We start from the raw sequence: 21,873 nt of genomic DNA, 5'->3' as shown, positions 1-21,873 counted from the left end.
AAGGTCATTGATTAGTCATTAATGATGCATTGAGAGGCCAATCATACATCCACCCTTCCTGACAAAAAAAGCAGAGAGACTGAGAGAGCCGAAAACAGAGAGAAAGAGTATTATTACTTTTGTTATAATTATGGTTCTTGTGATTAATGCTGTTACAAACCTACATATATTACTGTTTTTTACTTTCTTATTTTTTAACTACTGCTACTAGTTTATTTGGCAACAGTATTTCTAATTAAATTGATGCCGATCAAGGACAACTGAACTGATCAGAGAGGGAGGATAACTACGACTTGTAGTTATTCATAATCACATATGGTACAGGGGCTAACCTGAGTAAATATCTGTATTTAGTTATTTATCCAAAATCACATAATTCATCAGGGCAGTAGATGACCCACTCTCACAGTAGGAACAGAAACTATTAAGTACAAACACTAATACAGATTAGGCTTGGCTCAAAATCAATCTAAAAACTTCCTTGTGTCACCACGTCATTTCACAGGAACACGTGTCTTAGGGGAATAGGGCAATAGTGGGCTGGTAACTTCACTTCAAATAATATATGGAAATACGTTACAATGCATAAAACAAGATCTCAACTGCGTTTGAACTGTAAACATTATATGAAAAGGTAAAGGTAAAACACTTTAGAATGAACTCAAGGCAAATTAATTCATTAGTTTGAGACAATGCAGTATAGGCAATAAGCAATTAGATAACCAGAGAAAGAGATGTTTCTAAAATGAAGAAAGAATGGTGAAAATTTCTCAGAAAAAAAGTGTCAGCAAAACAAACAAAACTGACATAAAACGTTGAATTTGGTTTTCTTGTGGGCTGTAATTCTTTATCATAATAAACAGGTGAAAAAGGTTGAGAACCTCTGCTTTAGTGCATGCATCTCAATTTCTGAGATCAACCGGTGTTTCCACTGCTTTAAGGAGTCACTCACTATGTATGTGAATGTGGGCGTCAATAGAAGTCGGTGGGAGATTTGAAATAACTTTGCCCCGGAGACGCTTCAGAACCACTAAGAACCACTGAGAACCACTGAGAACCACTAAGAACCACTGAGAACCACTGAGAACCACTAAGAACCACTGAGAACCACTGAGAACCACTAAGAACCACTGAGAACCACTGGGAACCACTAAGAACCACTGAGAACCACTGAGAACCACTAAGAACCACTGAGAACCACTGAGAACCACTGGGAACCACTGAGAACCACTAAGAACCACTGAGAACCACTGAGAACCACTGAGAACCACTAAGAACCACTGAGAACCACTAAGAACCACTGAGAACCACTAAGAACCACTGAGAACCACTGGGAACCACTAAGAACCACTGAGAACCACTAAGAACCACTGAGAACCACTGGGAACCACTAAGAACCACTGAGAACCACTGAGAACCACTAAGAACCACTGAGAACCACTGAGAACCACTAAGAACCACTGAGAACCACTACGAACCACTGAGAACCACTAAGAACCACTGAGAACCACTACGAACCACTGAGAACCACTAAGAACCACTACGAACCACTAAGAACCACTGAGAACCACTGGGAACCACTAAGAACCACTAAGAACCACTGAGAACCACTAAGAACCACTGAGAACCACTAAGAACCACTGAGAACCACTAAGAACCACTGAGAACCACTGGGAACCACTAAGAACCACTGAGAACCACTGAGAACCACTAAGAACCACTGAGAACCACTGAGAACCACTAAGAACCACTGAGAACCACTACGAACCACTGAGAACCACTGAGAACCACTGAGAACCACTGAGAACCACTGAGCACACACACTCACTACCTCACACACACACTACCTCACGCACACTACTTCACACACACACACACACACAACCTCACTAGCTCACACACACACTACCTCACACACACTACTTCACACACACACACACAACCTCACTACTTCACACACTCACTACCACACTTGCTACCTCACACATAGAACCACACACACACACTACCTCACACACACACACACTACTTCACACACACACTACCTCACACACATTCACTACCTCTCTCACACACACACTACCACACTTACTACATCACACATACTACCACACACAAACACTACCTCACACACTACCTCACACACACACACACTACCTCTCTCTCATACACACACTACCTTCCACACACTCACAGTACCTCACACACACTCACTACCATACTTACTACCTCACACATAGTACCACACACCCACACACTACCTCACACACACTATCTCACACACACACTACCTCACACACACTACCTCACACACACTACCTCACATACACTCACTACCCTACACACACTCACTACCACACTTACTATCTCACACATACTACCACACACATACACTCACTACCTCACACACAAACTACCTCACACAAACTCACTACCTCACACACACACACACACACACACACACTACCTCACATACACTCACTACCACACACATTCTCTCACTACCTCATAGACACACACTACCTCACACACTCACTACAACACTCATTACCTCTCACATACACTACCTCACACATTCATTTCCTCACATACTACCACACTCACTACAGCACTACATCACACACTCACTACCTCACACACTACTTCACACAAACTACCAAACACACACACAATTTCTACCTCACACACGCTTACTTTGGCAGTGCAGGAGCACTAACAAACAGGACAATATGTTGCATAAGCTTTGTGGTACTGGAGTGGTATGGTGCAGGAGCATTACAGTGCAGAAGCTGTACAGTGCCGGAGCGGTATGGTGCAGGAGCGTTACAGTGCAGAAGCTGTACAGTGCCGGAGTGGTATGGTGCAGGAGTGTTACAATGCAGGAGCTGTACAGTGCCGGAGTGGTATGGTGCAGGAGTGTTACAATGCAGGAGCTGTACAGTGCTGGAGTGGTATGGTGCAGGAGTGTTACAATGCAGGAGCTTTGTGGTACTGGAGCGGTATGGTGCAGAAGCGTTACAGTCCAGAAGCCATACAGTGCCGGAGTGGTATGGTGCAGGAGCGTTACAGTGCAGAAGCTGTATAGTGCCGGAGTGGTAAGGTGCAGGAGCGTTACAGAGCAGGAGCTTTGTGGTACAGGAGTGGTACGGTGCAGAAGCATTACAGTGCAGAAGCCGCACAGTGCCGGAGTGGTACGGTGCAGGAGCGTTACAGTGCAGGAGCTTTGTGGTACTGGAGCGGTATGGTGCAGAAGCGTTACAGTCCAGAAGCCATACAGTTCCGGAGTGGTACGGTGCAGGAGCGTTACAGTGCAGAAGCTGTATTGTGCCGGAGTGGTACGGTGCAGGAGCGTTACAGTGCAGGAGCTTTGTGGTACTGGAGTGGTACGGTGCAGGAGTGTTACAATGCAGAAGCTGTATAGTGCCGGAGTGGTACGATGCAGGAGCGTTACAGTGCAGCAGCTTTGTGGTACTGGAGCGGTATGGTGCAGGAGTGTTACAATGCAGAAGCTGTATAGTGCCGGAGCAGTATGGTGCAGGAGCGTTACAGTGCAGAAGCTGTATAGTGCCGGAGTGGTATGGTGCAGGAGCGTTACAGTGCAGAAGCCGCACAGTGCCGGAGTGGTACGATGCAGGAGCGTTACAGTGCAGCAGCTTTGTGGTACTGGAGCGGTATGGTGCAGGAGTGTTACAATGCAGAAGCTGTATAGTGCCGGAGCAGTATGGTGCAGGAGCGTTACAATGCAGAAGCTGTATAGTGCCGGAGTGGTATGGTGCAGGAGCGTTACAATGCAGAAGCTGTATAGTGCCGGAGTGGTAAGGTGCAGGAGCGTTACAGTGCAGAAGCTGTATAGTGCCGGAGTGGTATGGTGCAGGAGCGTTACAGTGCAGGAGCTTTGTGGCACTGGGGCGGTATGGTGCAGAAGCGTTACAGTCCAGAAGCCATACAGTTCCGGAGTGGTACGGTGCAGGAGCGTTACAGTGCAGAAGCTGTATTGTGCCGGAGTGGTACGGTGCAGGAGCGTTACAGTGCAGAAGCTGTATTGTGCCGGAGTGGTACGGTGCAGGAGCGTTACAGTGCAGGAGCTTTGTGGTACTGGGGTGGTACGGTGCAGAAGCGTTACAGTCCAGAAGCCATACAGTTCCGGAGCGGTATGGTGCAGGAGTGGTATAATGCAGGAGGGTTGTAGTATTGGAGCAGTATGGTGCAGAAGCGTTACAGTGCAGGAGGGTTGTGGTACTGAAGCGGTATGGTGCAGGAGTGGTATAATGCAGGAGGGTTGTGGTACTGAAGCGGTATGGTGCAGGAGTGGTATAATGCAGGAGGGTTGTAGTATTGGAGCAGTATGATGCAGGAGTGGTATAATGCAGGAGGGTTGTGGTACTGAAGCGGTATGGTGCAGGAGTGGTATAATGCAGGAGGGTTGTGGTACTGAAGCGGTATGGTGCAGGAGTGGTATAATGCAGGAGGGTTGTAGTATTGGAGCAGTATGATGCAGGAGTGGTATAATGCAGGAGGGTTGTAGTATTGGAGCAGTATGATGCAGGAGTGGTATAATGCAGGAGGGTTGTGGTACTGAAGCGGTATGGTGCAGGAGTGGTATAATGCAGGAGGGTTGTGGTACTGAAGCGGTATGGTGCAGGAGTGGTATAATGCAGGAGGGTTGTGGTACTGAAGCGGTATGGTGCAGGAGTGGTATAATGCAGGAGGGTTGTAGTATTGGAGCAGTATGGTGCAGGAGTGGTATAATGCAGGGGCAGTACGTGCAGGACGGTTGTGGTACTGGAGCAGTGTGGTGCAGGAGCGCACCAGTGCAGGAGCAATATGGTGCAGAAGTGTTACAGAACTTGAATATATAGGATGAATAGATGAATATATTTCCTCTGTGTGAACACACACTCTGATGGTGCGAGAGCGGCGCAGTGTGTAGGATTAATGCATATCTAACTAGAAGCGTTGAGCGGAAGCCATCTTCTCTGGGTAGCAGCAAACGAATGTGCTGAGGCTCTATGCAAATGTTCTCCAGGCTAACGAGCGTGGCTGCATGATTGGAGTGCCATTGAAATTCTCCTCTCGCACAGCCCTCCTCCCTCGCTTCCTATCTCACTCCCCCTATCCATCCATCCATCTCTCTCTTATCAGCTTTGCCTCAGCAATATCACAGTTTTATTACTCATATCTGCATTCTATCTATCTATCTATCTATCTATCTATCTATCTATCTATCTATCTATCTATCTATCTATCTATCTATCTATCTATCTATCTATCTATCTATGCTTTGCTTTGCTTTGCTTTGCTTTAGCTCTGTATTTCTCTGTATTTCTCTGTCTCTCTCTCTCCGTATCTCTCTATCTCTCTCCGTATCTCTCTCTCTCTCTCTCTCTCTCTCTCTCTGGGCAGACGGGAGTGATGCCTTGCACCTGCTCTCTCTGTAAAACATCCAACTACGGCCGTGAATAAACAAGCTCAATCCTGTATCCCGCCGCTGCCACCACTGCCACCATCACCACAGCCCATAAACACACATCAATAAGTAAACGCCTCGGTTTACCCCCTCACTCTCTCTCTCTCACACACACACACACACACACACACACACACACACACACACAAAACACAAACACTTCATACACACACAAGTGCTTGGTTCAATCTGTCCCTTTCACACCTCAGCAATTAATGGAAAAACTGAGGTCAAAATAAATAATTAAGAGCATAAATAAATAAGGGCGGGGCGATGGGCAGGGCATGCATCTTTAATAGGCGGACATGCAGCCATCATCTCTATCCCCAGAGGCCTGATCACATCAGGGCTTTACAGTCTCCAGCGTGCTCTCTCTCTCTGTCTGTCTGTCCATCTGTCTGTCCACACCTCCTGCTTTCATCCCCCTCTTTCTTTCCCTGCATAATTCAACAGTCTGAACACTTTCTGCAGCTCTGTCCTTTCTTTTTCTGTTTATTTTGGCCTTCTCGTGAGTTGTGTTGTGCTGCTGTTTGTGTGGCGCTGAGTGACTTTCTCGTTCGGTGACCCTCTCCGAGAAAAAAAAGAGAGATGTGACAAAATGGTGACGGGAGCTGAAGCAGCAGCTGGAGTGGCAGCACGCTCCACTAAAGAGAGCGCTGATTACTAACGCTCACAGAGCACCCTCCATCCTCACCTCTCTCTCTCTCTCTCTCTCTCTCTCTCCAGCCCTCCCTCTCCCTCCCTCTCTCTGTTATATGAATGCTGTGGCTTAACATGCAAATTTAGAGAAAATGGCTGCAGCACAGAGACGGGAGGCCTGGGCTGATCAGCTGAGCTGCAGCAGAGCATGGATGTGCCTCAGGGTGCTTATCAGGGTCCAGATTTACTTTACACAAAAAGCCTCAAACACACAGCAGAAAAAAGCCACTAACACAGAGACTACATTCAGTATAACTAAAACAAAAATGGATATTTTGATCTGATCTAAAACATTAGGTTGACATACTAACTTAAGAACATAATTAATTAATTAATTAATAACTAATTAATAACATACAATATTACCCCATATGTTGCCTCAAACAAGGATGATATCTTAATAATGTGATTCTGTGACATTCAATGTATCGCAAGACTGTTCTCTTGCCTACTTCACAGCATCTGTGTAGCTGAATAGAATACATTTTTTAAGTATATGACCCTATGTATCAATAATGCACTGCAAAAGAATATAATACAATATATTGCAAAAATTATATTTTGTCCCACCCCTACTCCACAAACTATACCTCACCACTGTGAACACTTTACTTATATGCACAACTGGCCAATTATATCACAGGTTTAAATATTCACTACAGAAAAAGCTGGCTCTTTATCACACACACATACTTGTATTTATTGTATTTATTGTCTTTACATAGACTGCACAGCCCTGTATCAGCAAAATGACTACAAATTTTAATATGAATTAATGTTATAGAAATACCATAAACTGGTCAACTAGTCTTAAACAATATATTTACAATGCATAAAGCATTTTGACTGCCTTTAAATTGTTCTCTTTCGAAAAACTTGGTTGAACGTGCGCCACACAGTATAAAAGTGTTTTGTTTAGGGTTGCAGCGGTAACCGGTTTCACGGTATACCGTGGTATTAAAATGCACGGTTATCATACCGTGTGTGTTTGCTTATTACCGGTAAAACGCAAGCCAGCGGTGAAACTCACCCGCGCATGCGCAACTCTGCTCCGCTTCAGCTACTCAGCACACAGCGGTGAGAACGGCAGAAAGTGCTAGACTAGAGCTTCATTAACAATTATTATTGTTAATGAAAACGAACCAAATAACGAAAACTGAAAGTGAAACTTAACTAACCTATTTATAAGTGCTGTTTTCACTCCCGCAGTTCTACAGCGGGAGGTGTTGTGCTGATTCTGTCCGCGAAGCGGGAGTCGGATTGAGCAGGGAGTCGGATTCGGCACAACAGCGGCAGCGCGGCAGCGCGGCAGCACCTCGCGGTCCGCGGTGTTAGTTGTAAGCGCTCGCGCTAGCCGCAAAATACGACAGAAAACACTGAGAAACTGCAGAATTATGTATTGGACTAAAATGAGCACGAGGAGATAAAAGAGAACCTTTACCTGTGAGTAGCTCACATCAGAACACGCAAATCTCTCTCTCTCTGTCTCTCTCTCTCTGTGTCTCTCTCTCTAGCACGTGAACTTCTCCGCACTGTGTTTAGCTGTTCTTAAAAATCATTTTAATTAAATAATAGTTCTATGCTTCTATGTTAGTGTTAATTAACATAATTCTGATCATATTTCGCTCATTCAAACAGCCTGAAAACAGACTTGTAATCTTGTAATCAACAAGCTTGTAATCAATGTGGCCGTAAAGTCACAGCTAAAGGAGGAAATACATCAAACCTGTTCTCCCATCTTCGAAAACACCACCCCGCTGTGCAGCGGAAAGTATGTGTTCAGTTTATAATTTTAATCTGAACATAAATAAAAACCTCTTTGTAGTCGTGCACAACCCATGCGGTAAGCGCCCGCAAAAGCGCTGAGTTATCCGAAATTTGGGCACGCAGGTACAGGCGTGAAGTGCGTGCTACGATGGATTCACGTGTCCGTGTAAAGGTCCTGGCCGGACTGGATGTGAAAGACGCCATTCATTTACATGCGTTTATTTTCAAATTCTGACGTGCCTGTTTTTCATATGATGAAGGTTTTAAGGTATGAAAGCCTTAAAATAGAAATCTCTATTGTGAGGATCATGTCAGAAATAAATCCCCTCTTTCTGCAGTATCTGGTTATATACCAACTTTTTTATATATACATGCCCTTAAGAGTAGTGGAAAAACATGGTTTCCTTCACCTGATGGTGTAGTTTCTACAATAAATAGTTAATTGAACAAAAAAACTTTGTTGTAATTTCTTTAAGGGTCAGTTTAATAATATATGTAACAAACTGTGATACCGTGATAACCGTGATACCGCGGTATTTTCCGAGACGGTTATCATACCGTGAAAATCTCATACCGTTGCAACCCTAGTTTTGTTGCAACCCTGTTGTCGGACAGGTTCTGTAAATAAATATCCTTATAAAATTCTAGCCACTAGCTCAGCCTGTCTCTGACATTACTTTACATATTTAAAGTGTGAAATGGTTGACGACACATTACCAAGTTTGCCTGAAAGGGTTACTGTGGCATCTTACCCCACCCTCAATCAGTATTAGTGATCAGCCAATTGAACTTGAAGACAATCAGCCATCTCTCCAACTCTACATGACATGAGATTCAGCCCTCCAAACAATCACACACAGTCTCAGGTTAAGTCACACTCACTAATTTTAAACCAGCTTTATTACACAGTGTTCTGCAGGGCACTTTCATTTATGTAGAGTATGAATTTTTATTTAACAATATATGTATATTTGGTTGCATGCCCTACAGAAACATACACACACACAAACACAATGCACACACCTCCTGTGCCAATCTGTAGCATTTTTACATATACTGCATCTATCTTATGGTTGGCGGTGTAAAGGTATTAAAAGAATGTACAATTTTCAAAAACCTGTTTGTGTCGTGTGTCGTGTGTGTGTGTGCACGTACGTGCATCACAACGTTACACTAATCAAAATGGCACAGCAAGACATTTTAACACCTTCCTCATTCTTACTGAGCATTTGTATTTGTTGCCATGGAGATGAGAGAAAGCTCACACTGATTAGAGCTGGGAGGGAAGGAGGAGAATGATGCTAATAAACTGTCATATTTATAAACACACACACACACACATACACATGGTGAAGCATACTTATGTAAACTAGGTGCTGACCTGTTCACTTACAACACTCTACACACAACCTAAACCAGGGTTATCAACTAATTATTAGAAAATCCGTCACATTTTAACAAAAATTATGAACAGAACCCCAACCGGTACAGTCCCCTGGGGTCTTTTCACTGCGAGTCTTTTCGGTGTGAATACAGTAATCCCACTCAGATAAGGATCAAAGCATCCGCAACAAGAACCTTGCGGAAAGCTGGTCTTTGTCCAGTAGCACCTTTTTCTGTATTTACAGTGTATATTTAAACATACACAAACACACGTTTACTCTGAAGAAATCAGAAAGTTGGTAGGCTATAAGTAGAGAGTTGTTAATCTACCATAAACATACATCATGCCTCGGATAGAACAGGTCTTAAACACAATAATGTTCTTCCTGCAATGGTCACATTTAAGAAAATGTGTTTGTGCTTATGCATGCTGTGTATATATTTTACCATATCAATGATTTAGAACACTGTGCAGTAAAATCCCCCCGACAAAAAGAATAAAATATTAAAATTAGGGGTGTATCGATATGGGAATTCTGGACAAATGCCGCTATACCCATTTATAACTTAAAGAGTGAGTAGACACCTCGGTATAACTTTAGCAACAAATTTAACATTTATTTACCTTAAATTTCAGCTTTAACCAAATGTATGCAAACAATAAAATAAACGGAAAACAGAATGTCCTGAGAAATTAGCTTTAACATTTTTGGTTTCATATTTATTTAGTTAACTACATTTTTACAGAGTTTACAGCTTTAAACCCTCTTTTTTATGTTAGCAGGATAATTTAAACAATATATCTATTCAAACTATTACAATTGAGATGTTGACTAAATCTAGGCACCTGCCTGATGCCAATAATTCTAAAAAATAAGTTATCGGACAATATCAATAGAATTCTTATATCATTGTGCATCCTTAATTAAAATCTACCTTACCTGCAATAAACTACATTCAACTAAATAGAATTATTAACAAACGAGTGTATAAATTATGATGTCAAAAAATGCTAAAAATGTCAAAGAGTGACCGTATAGTTTGTAGAGTCTGTAGTGGTACAAGCCTAAACTCCGGTTCATCTATTAAGCAGCCAGCTAATTACCACAGCAACACTGGAGATAATGGAAAGACTGGAGATAAACAACAGCAGAATCGATCATTCTATCGGCTACACTCAAGAACTGTAACCATAAATAAACACTTAACCCAGCAGCACATAAACTTCACCATTAACTCCTAATCCACAGCCCCTGTAAAACACCCGCCCATATACACTCTGACCACATAGACCAAAACTACATAAAAAGAGGAGTACTGCTCCTCAATCCATTATATAATCTTACCATACCATAGCACACATATACACACCCACCCACCCACACTGGGAACTCTCACATGAAGGACATTACTATTGAGTAAGATGGTGTGTGTGTGTGTGTGTGGGGGGGGGGGGGGGGGGGTGTAGTACTGATGCGCAGCGGGCTCAGACCTACAATCTGACCTGGCCTCTGTCAGCAGCACCTATTGATTTTTCAATCAACCCAGAGACATCTCTCACACCCTCTTTCTGTCTTACACACACTCTCATACATGCACACTGTATTACTATACTTGCAGCAGTCTGAGGCTTTTAAGTTAAAGTGGACAAGTGGATATGTGACACGTGTGTTATTTGTGTAGCAGTGTGAACAGCAAATACACACTAAATCTGAATTTTTTTTTTCCGTTTTGGGCCACTTTAATATGTGGTACTGAAATTCGATACATATCCAATTCATGCAAATGCGACTGACTGAACAGTCAAATCAGAATCCATTTTCATTTGATGGGAAAATGGACAAGAGCAGTGAGTCAGGGCAATGTGATAGTGAGGTAACATAGCTCATAAATATTACAACTGATGCATCTATAAACATGGCCGTTATAACTAGGGGTGGGACAAAATATAAATATCGCAATATACTGCAATGCTACAGTTTGCAATATGTTGCAGTTTACTGAAACATAGGCGCTGTAAACTCCCCAAGACTCGCCCCACAATTAGACTAACTAAAGTTAGTGCTTCACTACGCCACATGGTGGCGCTATAATCAAATGAATAGGGTAAACCTAGAGTGAAGAATATCGGTTGTAAAATGCTGTGAAAGTGACACCAATAAATCCATAATTCCTGGAATTTTATATAGGAGTATTTCATCGTAACAGATGGCATGAAGTATCAGAGAATTGATGATCTTGTGATATATTGGCTACCCAGGTACATCTGTCTCGCTCACTCGCACTGTCTCCCCTTCTTTCTCTTGCACTCTACCCTTAGATATTATTATACAGTAAGTCTGCCAGAGGTAAAACATAAGTATATCACACCACACTATTATTTCTGTCTCCCTCCCAAAAATATGGGAAATTACCAGCATTTAAAAACGGAATCATGATTATAATTAATTTTTAAGTGATTGACATCACTTAACTCTTTCTTTTTGTATTTTTCAGTTACAATTCAGAAAAAGGTCTCGAAAAAAAGTATTGTTTGGGTATCAGAATTGAATTCAAGGTATCGAATTTGACTGAAAATTCTCTGCCCATAGTTGCTCCCTAGAGACTCAATCTCTCCTAAAGATCATATCATCATTATTTGTTTTGTTTTTTATTACAAGCTGTAAATTTTCCCTGTCCAAAGAAAATGCTTTTGCTATAAATAAATAAATACATAATTAATGCATACTACCAATACTTTACATCTCTCCATCCTTTACACACACATTTGTCTCTATTTTGTTTAATATGACCATTTTTTATCATCTTTTTTATCATCTCCTCTATCCTGAGAAAATGCGAAACATCTAAAAAGACCAAACTGAATTAGGCTGATTAACAGGGCTCCCAAAACACCAATGAGGTTTATATGATATCCTGCATAGTTCAAAACCAGGAGAATGCAGCAGGGCTATTTCTGTACCTTGAGTGAACATGTGTAAAACAGCTAATGTTATTAAATACTGACCAAAATCCAGCGTGTATAACATTAATATGTGTGTTTGTAGGGCTTTGTGTGAAGAAATAATACATCGTTTTTTAATGGTAAAATTCTGCATAATGAAATCACTAAAAAGTTTTTCCAAGATTAATACAGAATGTAACATTCTAGATCAGGGGTATTTAATTAGAATTCAGTTTGGTCCAGTTAGAGAAAATTTCATCAGGCTAAGGTCCGGACCGTCACCAATGTTAACTTGTGTTATAATTCAGTGTTTTATTCTGTTTAATGAAGAAGCCTATAGTTGTTCTGCCAGTGTTTTGTCAACAACTGAAAGACAAAACAAATTACACATACTAGTATATTTCAACTTTATTTATTGTTTTAAATAGGCCGGTCACAATATTTACATTATCAACCTATCATAAAATAAATGGAAAAACCCTCAATAATTTAACATATCGAGTCTAATAATGTGAATCTCTATGTTCACTTTGTTTCATAATGCTATATTTATTCTATTTGATTTTATTTATTTTAGATTTAGGCCTGCCTGTCATAATAATAATTACATGAATGATAAATCGTACAATACATGGAGAAATGTTTGCTGAACTTGACCAAAATATTTTTTTTTAATATTATTACTGTAGCTTACTTTATTATGTTGTAGGTAAAACTGATGGGGGGGAGTTGCCAATGCTTTTTGTCCCCTGGGGGTTGCCTTAGTTTTGAGGTAGGGTTGGTTTGGGAGTAGAGAGAGCATGCTTTTTTTTCTTGCTGAGGAGTTCTGATCAGGGGGAGTAAAGTGGAATATTTTGCACTGTTGTTTCGGTTGTTTCTCTTTAATTCCTCCAAGTAACACCGCGAGGTTACATTACTGTTAATATGGTGTATAACTGTAGTATTTTAATTTCTTTTTCTGGTGCGCACCATCTGTATTAGCTTTTCTCGCTTTATTCTCCCACTTCTCACCGCCTGCTTCGCCTGTGTGGCTCCGCGCTCTCGCATCTGCACAGATCTGATTGGCAGAGGAGAGCGTTTGGTGATCTTACAGCACACGTGATTGGTCTGTGAGTTTACTGCACTGTAAAGCGCGTAAACCATAAAGACAATAAACGTTCCGCCACTTGAAATGAACACGGTCAGAATTAAATCCTTCTCAGTAGTTTATCAGTTTGGGTCCGGATTGGACAACATCTGGGTCTGGACCCGGACCGCGGTCTGCCTATTAGTGACCCCTGTTCTAGAGACACCTTCACAGTGGTACACAAAATGTATTACAGAAAGCAAAAGAGAAACACTTTACTTTATTCTGGAAATATGTTTTTGTATTAGGTTCAGCCTGAAGTGTGTGCTTTATATGTATTTTAAATGCATTTGTTTGTAAAGCAATATGTAGGGAAAATAAAAGCCAACATGTTTTGCATACCCTGAAATTAACATTATAAAATATGTAAGATATGAAACTTTTGATATTAAACACTGTAAACCACTCCCATTCTCACAAATGTACACTTAAAATATCTTCAGTAGGCTTTAAAAGAACCTCAATGCTGTTTATAATGTAGAAATACTCAGTAGAAGTTCAATAAGCACTTTACTTCCTTGGGCCAGGGACTTCAGCTTTTTTATCAAATCCTGACCTTGTCAAAAAGCTTATTTAAGAGCAACCCATATCCTAAAGCAGGTCAATCTGCAGTAAGAAAGGGTAAAGCTTAGTCTCAGCTGAAACAGCCCAGGGAGGAAATCCTACCTGGGACGATGGAGACAGTGTCCTTTTCCCAGGAGACAACACTGACATACTCCTGCACAGCAGAGGGAATGAGGCACTTGAAGACAGCCACGTTGCCCCGCATGGACCTCTGGTCAGCCACACGGACCGTGTACGGCTCCCTGAACACTGTACAATGGTGAGGAGAAATGGAGAAGAAGTTACAGTTTAATCAAGTACAAAGAATAAAAACATTTTTTTTAAATATACAAAGTTAAATTTATACTGATTTTTTTTTATGATCGGAATTATAGCGATATTGATATTTTGTCTCAACCCTACTGATTACTAATACTGTTTAGTTCAGTTTCCCTGTGCATGTTTACTAAATGTTTTTTCTACTCTCTGACAGACTGCATTAATTTTGCGAGTGGGTACCAGTTAGCACAGCCTAATTCATCCAGCGTGCTTTCCTTCACCCCTTCAGAAGAATGCAGTTGAAATGTTATCAGTACTTAAATTCATCCGGGTCATTTTAGAGGCGCATGACAGATTCCTATGGCAAGAAATGGCAAGCGTGGCATTAAAGTGTGAGATGAGAGCTAAATGTGTGAGTCTCATGGCCAACGGATGCGAGTTGGCATCTTTACAATCGATTTCATAACACTGTATACACTGTGCTGACTGCCAGAATTAGGAAAATTGCAACTGCATTAGTATTTAACTGCAGAAATGGAAAAAGATGCAGTCTTGGAACTATTAACATTTATTCTTGTAGCATCCTTTGCCAGGTAAACAGAATCTGTATGCGATCAAATTCATACACATTAACCATTCGTAAAAAACCTTCTTTTTCACATCTCAATATATGCTTCTTTTTTAATTAATTAGCTAAAAAGTAGGGATACCCCCATTTTTTTTGGAAACCGAAAATTGTGATCATTTACACAGAACAATTACTCATTTATTTAAATTCATATTGAGATAAAACTTACTTATCTGACTTAACATCCCTTAAATACTAAGGCAGTGCATTGACAGGACCTTGGGGATATGATATGTATCTTAAGACAGGGCTATGATTCAATATATTGCAATATACTACAATAGTTCAAAATCAAACCACATCACTAAATGATTCACTGTCTAACACCAACCTCCACATGTAAACATATAAACAAATAATTAAAAAACAAATGCAGGGTTTTATTACAAAAGAAACAAATTGTGAAACTTCAAAATATAGATTTTCTTAATCAGTCTTATAATCAGTTTACCACCTCTTCAGAAACAGAAAAAGATGTGGGCTATACAGGGCTAGCATAGTAACGTTACCTAAGATAGCTTTTGTTTACCAAAAAACTGGATGCTTTTCTCTGTACAAATATCACTTACATGTGACACAAGGTGCACTGATGAGGTAGATTTATGATCAGAGTAGCATTGCTGCAGTAGATTTATGATAAGAATACCACTACTGATGTAAATGTATGACTAAAGTTGCACTGTTTAAATGAATGTATGATAAGAGTAGCACTGCTGATGTAGCTAGCCAATGGTTGACAATGAGATGAGATGAGATGAGATGAGATGAGATGAGATGAGAATAGTTTTGTGTGGTAAATGTATTATGTTTTGTTGAGTTGTCTTCTGGGAATCTAGAAATGTTCAATAAATATTTTTAAATCATAGCTTTGTAATTAAATTAATTACATATCCTAAATGAGTAAAGGAGTAGGTAAAATTATCATTGATTTTGGTAAAAAATGGGTGTGTCAGCAATGTTTACGACCATATTACAGCTTTCAGAGATATGCCATCTTAGACGGGATGTCTTTTAGGGTTGGGGAGTATGAGAGTAATAGTGTATACTGTGTGTAGAAGTTCTCCACTGGAAGGTGTGTGAAACCAGGGGAACTTAAGGATTTACATGTGGAAAGCGCCAAGGAAGGAGATCGGAATCCACCACACCAAGATCAAAGGATACCTCCAGGTAAGTTCAAAGTGCAGAATTTATTCAAAAAAAAGTGTAATTAAAGAAAAAAAGAAAAATAAAGAATTAAAAAATACAATGCAAATTAAAGGACTATAATGCAACTTAGCATTGAACAGCAGCCCTACAAATAAATACTGTGCCTAGGCTTCAGGACAGTACTTCACTGAGCTTATTAACTCTTCAGCAGTCAGTTACACAATGAGAAAAAAAAGCTCCCCCACTCTAACTTACTGCCCCTTTAAATACTGGAAGCCCCACCCCGGGCTAAACCAAATCTCAGCAGGTGAGTTAAAACATCCTAATTAAATGCATACAAACATTAACATTTTCTACAATGTGCACATATTCTCACACAGTTTTAAAATGGCCATTACATCACAACATCTACCGGTAAGTATTCCTTTCAATTAACTTAGTCTTTTTCTTTTACAGGTTCTTCACTCCAGCTCCCCTCTCTCCTGCACTGCCATGGGCCCTTCTGGCTAGTACAAGAAGAGGAACTGTAATGGCTGCCAGTCCTTTGGAACCCCATTCTCAGGTAAGTATCTCCATGTGTTTGTTAAAACAATTGTCTTTACAGAACATTAAATCTCTAGCAACAGCTTTGGTGATGAGGGAGACTTCTTACCTCATCACACACCCCCCCACTTAAAATCGTCACTCTTCTGAGCGACGAGAGAGGAAATCAGCTGTCACGTTTTGGTTCCCTTTGCGGTACCTCACACGGAACTTGAAAGATTGCAAGGATAAATACCACCGCGTAATCCTTGCATTGCTGTCTTTCATCTTCTGCATCCACTGCAGTGCTCTGTGGTCAGTCTCTAGCGTGAAGTCAGCACCCATTAAGTAATATCGCAGCGAGTCCAGTGCCCACTTCACTGCTAATGCTTCCTTTTCGACAGTGGAATAATTAATTTCCCTGGGGAACAGCTTCCTACTGATATAGAGGACCGGCTTCATGTCCTCTTCCTCCCCTTGAAGTAGTACTGCACCCAGTCCACTACCAGACGCATCTGTCTGCACCAGGAAGGGCTTCTCAAAATCCGGACTGCACAGAATCGGTTCACAGCACAAACAAGATTTCAGATCTTGAAAAGCAGTCTCGCATTCCTCTGTCCACTTCACCCTTTGAGGCTTGTCTTTCTTCACCAGGTCAGTTAGCACTGCTGCCCTACTGGAGAAGTTTGGTATGAACCGGCGGTACCATCCAATCAGACCCAGGAAAGACCTCACCCTCCTTTTAGTGTTCGGTGCAGGACATGCTTTGACTGCTTCAATCTTGCTCACTTGAGGACGAATGACTCCACCCCCTAGGATGTAACCCAGGTATGAAACTTCAGCCTGTGCAAGATGACATTTGGCAGGGTTGGCCGTCAATCCAGCATCCGCAATCTTTCGAAGCACCGCTCCCACATGCTGTACATGCTCAGCCCAGGTCGCACTGAAGATGACAACATCATCGATGTATGCAGCTGCAAAGTTGTCTGTGTCTTTGAGAACCTCATCCATCAGCCGCTGGAAGGTTGCTGCTGCTCCGTGCAGACCAAAAGGCATGACAGAAAAGTGGTACAGCCCACTGGGTGTGCGAAATGCCGTCAGTTCTTTTGCTGCTGGTGCCAATGGTACTTGCCAATAGCCCTTGCACAAGTCAAGAGTTGTCAGATACTTTGCCCTACCCAGCCTCTCTATCAGTTCATCAGCTCTTGGCATAGGGTAAGGGTCAAAAGCTGACACAGCATTCACCTTGGAAAAGTCTATGCAGAATCGAAGACCACCGTCCTTTTTTGGGACCAACACCACAGGACTACACCATTCCCTCTTTGATGGCTCGATCACACCCAGCTCCAGCATTGTCTTCACTTCCTTCTTTAGGTCTGGAATCAGGCGTGCTGGCACCCTGCAGTTCGTCTGTCTGATGGGGTCTTCTTTCAGCAGATGGATGTTGTGCTGCATGATGTCAGTCCTGCCTGGCTCTTCTCTGAAGAGACCTGAAGGGATGACTTGTTCCAGTTCCTGACGTTGCTTCGGCTTGAGGTGTGACAAGTCCAGTGGTGAAGTGCTCCCCACCTTTCATTGGGAAGTACTGCTCTCTGGTTTCTTCCTCATCCTCAACAGCTCTTATCCACACCTGCTCAGTGACAACCCCCTTGGGCTCTCTCCACTGCCTGAGCATGTTGATGTGAAACACCTGTTTCTTCTTCTTCTTGTCAGGGAGAAGCAGCTCATATGACGTCTGGCCAATTCGCCGCAGAACCTCATAAGGCCCTTGCCACTTGGCCAGAAGACTTGATTCTGAAGTGGGCAACAGAACAAGAGCTTTTTCTCCTGGTACCAGTTCTCTGTTCTTTGCTGCTCTGTCGTACCCCGTCTTCTGTCTTTGCTGGGCCTTTTCCATGTTCACGCGAACCATCTCCGTCAATGACGCCATTCTCTCCCTCATCTTTAGGACGTAAGACAAGCAGTTCAGTTTCTGGTCAGTGTTGTCACCCTCCCATGCTTCTTTCAGGACATCAAGTGGGCCTCTCACTTCTCTCCCATACAGCAACTGGAAAGGGGAAAACCCAGTGGATGCTTGTGGCACTTCACGGTATGCGAAGAGAAGATATGGGAGCCATGTATCCCAGTCAGCCCCTGTGTCTGCCACAAACTTCCTCAGCATGCCTTTCAGTGTCTTGTTGAAGCGTTCAACGAGACCATCTGTTTGGGGGTGATATGGTGTGGTCCTTATGCCCTTTATGCCTAGTAGTGCAAACACTTCCTTAAACTGCTTGGAAGTAAAATTGGTGCCCTGATCGGTCAGAATTTCCCTAGGTACTCCTACCCTGGAGATTAGTTGAACTAGTGCATTAACTAACTGCCGTGTTTTGACCTTCCTCAGGGGGAATGTTTCAGGATAGCGGGTGGCATAGTCGCAGATGACCAAAATATAGCGGTTACCCGCTCGACTTCTGGGTAACGGCCCAACTATATCCATAGCTATACGTGAGAAAGGTGTTTCTACTATGGGTAGGTTAATCATGGGTACTCTGTCAGACTTTTTTGATGGTGATGTTAGTTGACATTCGGGGCACGTTTTGCAATACTCTGCTACATCCTGATGTTGACTAGTCCAGTAAAACCTGCGCGCAATTCGGCTTAGGGTTTTTGCATGTCCTAAATGACCTGCCCATGGTTCTGAATGTGCCAATTTAATTACTTGCTGCCTCAGAGTTTTTGGGACCACTAGTTGTTCATAATCACCTTTTACCCTGTAAAGAATGTTTTCTTTTACAAGAAGACCACTGTCACTTTTACCTGTTGTACTATCGTTTGTACATTTTGCAAACAGGGGTTTAAGTGACTCGTCCTGGTTCTGAAGTTGTGCTATATTGCTGGGTAAAATTTCGGTTCCGGTAATTGGACATTCTAGATTTTCGACCAGTACTGTGCCTTTTACTTTGTCCTGTCTTTTTTGTTGTTTAGTTTTCTTGGTCCTTACCACTTCACTACATGGCATTTCTTTAAGCAAAGACTTTGCTTCTTCCTGAGCTTTTCCTTGTTTAGTTTGTAGCCTAGTTGCTACCAGCACATCTGCCCTATTTTGTTGCTCCGCTAGGAGGTCCACCAAAATTGGTACGTCTCTACCTAGAATTACAGAATACGGTGAGCTCTGCATAACCCCTACTCTTAGGATATAAGCTTGCTCACTGATTTCTATGCTGACCTCAGCTGTTGGGTAAACCTGCTCATCGCCGTGTATACATTTTACCCGTATTTTTCCGGCATAGTTTGGCACTAGTCTAGTAAACATCTTGTGGAAATCATAGTTTGGCTAGCACCTGTATCTATTAAGGCTTTGAATTTTTTCCCACCTATTTTTACAGGTACTACGCTGTCGGAATTGATTTCAAGTTGTTCACTACATGTGTCTTTTTTAGGAATGTAACATAATCTGTTGTGGCTACTCTCAAGCTTGGGGCATACATTTGCAGTTAAAGCACCTTAACGATCCTTCAGCCAGACGCCTACTGTTTACCGTGACTTTATCACTGTTTTTGCCATTACGCCAGTTACCCTGTGTGGCTACTTTGGTATACTGCAGCTTAGGACCACTACCAGCTCCACCCCCAAACTTACTGGGAAAAGTCTGATGACGTTGCTCGTAGTAGTTCCCGAACCGGAATTCACCCTCAGCTTGTCTAGCAGCAACAAACAACTCCGCCATCTCCACAGCCTGGTCTGCCGATGTTGGACTGCGCTCTGTTATCCAGCTCCTCAGCTCTGGTTTCAGCATCCTCAGGTACTGCTCGAGCACGATGGCATTGCCAATGTCCTCCTTTGACTTCTCTTTCGGCGTCATCCACTTCATATAGAGACCTTTCAGTCTGGTGAAGAGCTCTCTTGGGGTTTCATCTTGTTGCACTGTGTTCTCCGGAATCGCTGTCTGTAAGTTTCTTTGTTTATTTCATACTTCTTCAGTATGGCCTCTTTGACCTTCTCATACTCACAGGCATCTTCTCCGTCCATGGCCACATATGCTGCCCTTGCTCTGCCTTCTAACAGCGGGACCAAGTGAAATGCCCATATCTCCCTCGGCCATTGTGCTGCTTGAGCCAGCCGCTCAAACATGGTGAGAAAGTGCTCAATGTCATCTGTTTCTTTAAGCGTTGGCATTCTTGGCATTGGTAGTACTTGGGCTGGTACTGCTGCTTGGGCTGCTACTGCTGCTTGGGCTGGCACAGGTGGTTCTTGACCCAATCTTGGTGTCTCATTTCGGCTTCTCAGGATCTGCGTTCTTGTGAGGCTTGTTGTGCCTTCTCTTTCAATCACGTCTTGTCTTCTTTCTCTGGCTCAACTTTATCTCTTCTTGCAGCAAACCAAACTGATGTTGCAGTGAGCGCCATCTCTGCTCCTGCTTGGCTGCATCACGTTGCAACTGTTCGTCTTTTTCGTGCTGCACACCCGAACCATGTTGCATAACTGCTCCATGCTTACATCAGCATTGGCAGCCACTTCTTGCATGTTGTCTTCATCAACAGGTTCACGCTGCTTATCTTGGTGGGCACTTTGCAAAGCTGAACTTTTTTTAGGAGGCATCTTGCACTTTGGTCTTGTGACTGGTTCTTCAGTGTTGGCATCTGCTGACGTCCTCTTGTTTCTGTTGTAGCTTGTTTGATGGGATGTCTGCGCTGCCGTGCCTTCACGTTTCTACACCGCTGCCACCATCTGTGGAAGTTCTCCACTGGAAGGTGTGTGAAACCAGGGGAACTTAAGGATTTACGTGCGGAAAGCGCCAAGGAAGGAGATCGGAATCCACCACACCAAGATCAAAGGATACCTCCAGGTAAGTTCAAAGTGCAGAATTTATTCAAAAAAGTGTAATTAAAGAAAAAAAGAAAAATAAAGAATTAAAAAATACAATGCAAATTAAAGGACTATAATGCAACTTAGCATTGAACAGCAGCCCTACAAATAAATACTGTGCCTAGGCTTCAGGACAGTACTTCACTGAGCTTACTAACTCTTCAGCAGTCAGTTACACAATGAGGAAAGAAAAAAAAAGCTCCCCCACTCTAACTTACTGCCCCTTTAAATACTGGAAGCCCCGCCCCGGGCTAAACCAAATCTCAGCAGGTGAGTTAAAACATCCTAATTAAATGCATACAAAAATTAACATTTTCTACAATGTGCACATATTCTCACACAGTTTTAAAATGGCCATTACATTACAACATCTACCGGTAAGTATTCCTTTCAATTAACTTAGTCTTTTTCTTTTACAGGTTCTTCACTCCAGCTCCCCTCTCTCCTGCACTGCCATGGGCCCTTCTGGCTAGTACAAGAAGAGGAACTGTAATGGCTGCCAGTCCTTTGGAACCCCCTTCTCA

General features: G+C 42.3%; 1 protein-coding gene across 5 annotated transcripts in view; it reads right to left on the bottom strand.

Moving 5' to 3' along the window:
* The window catches only part of LOC103037339 (Down syndrome cell adhesion molecule-like protein 1 homolog), a 181,231-nt gene that overhangs the window by 133,794 nt on the left and 25,564 nt on the right, over nucleotides 1-21,873 (bottom strand). For all 5 annotated transcript variants that reach the window (XM_049467379.1, XM_022675689.2, XM_022675691.2 and 2 more), the window contains exon 3: nucleotides 14,053-14,199. In XM_049467379.1, coding sequence (XP_049323336.1) covers nucleotides 14,053-14,199 — 147 coding nt within the window. The remainder of the gene's footprint in view (nucleotides 1-14,052; nucleotides 14,200-21,873) is intronic.

This window comes from Astyanax mexicanus, chromosome 18, assembly GCF_023375975.1.
Source record: "Astyanax mexicanus isolate ESR-SI-001 chromosome 18, AstMex3_surface, whole genome shotgun sequence".
In the NCBI taxonomy this organism is placed as follows: domain Eukaryota; kingdom Metazoa; phylum Chordata; class Actinopteri; order Characiformes; family Acestrorhamphidae; genus Astyanax; species Astyanax mexicanus.
Note: the sequence above shows the minus strand (reverse complement) of the source record. Positions and strands in the feature narration are given on the sequence as shown.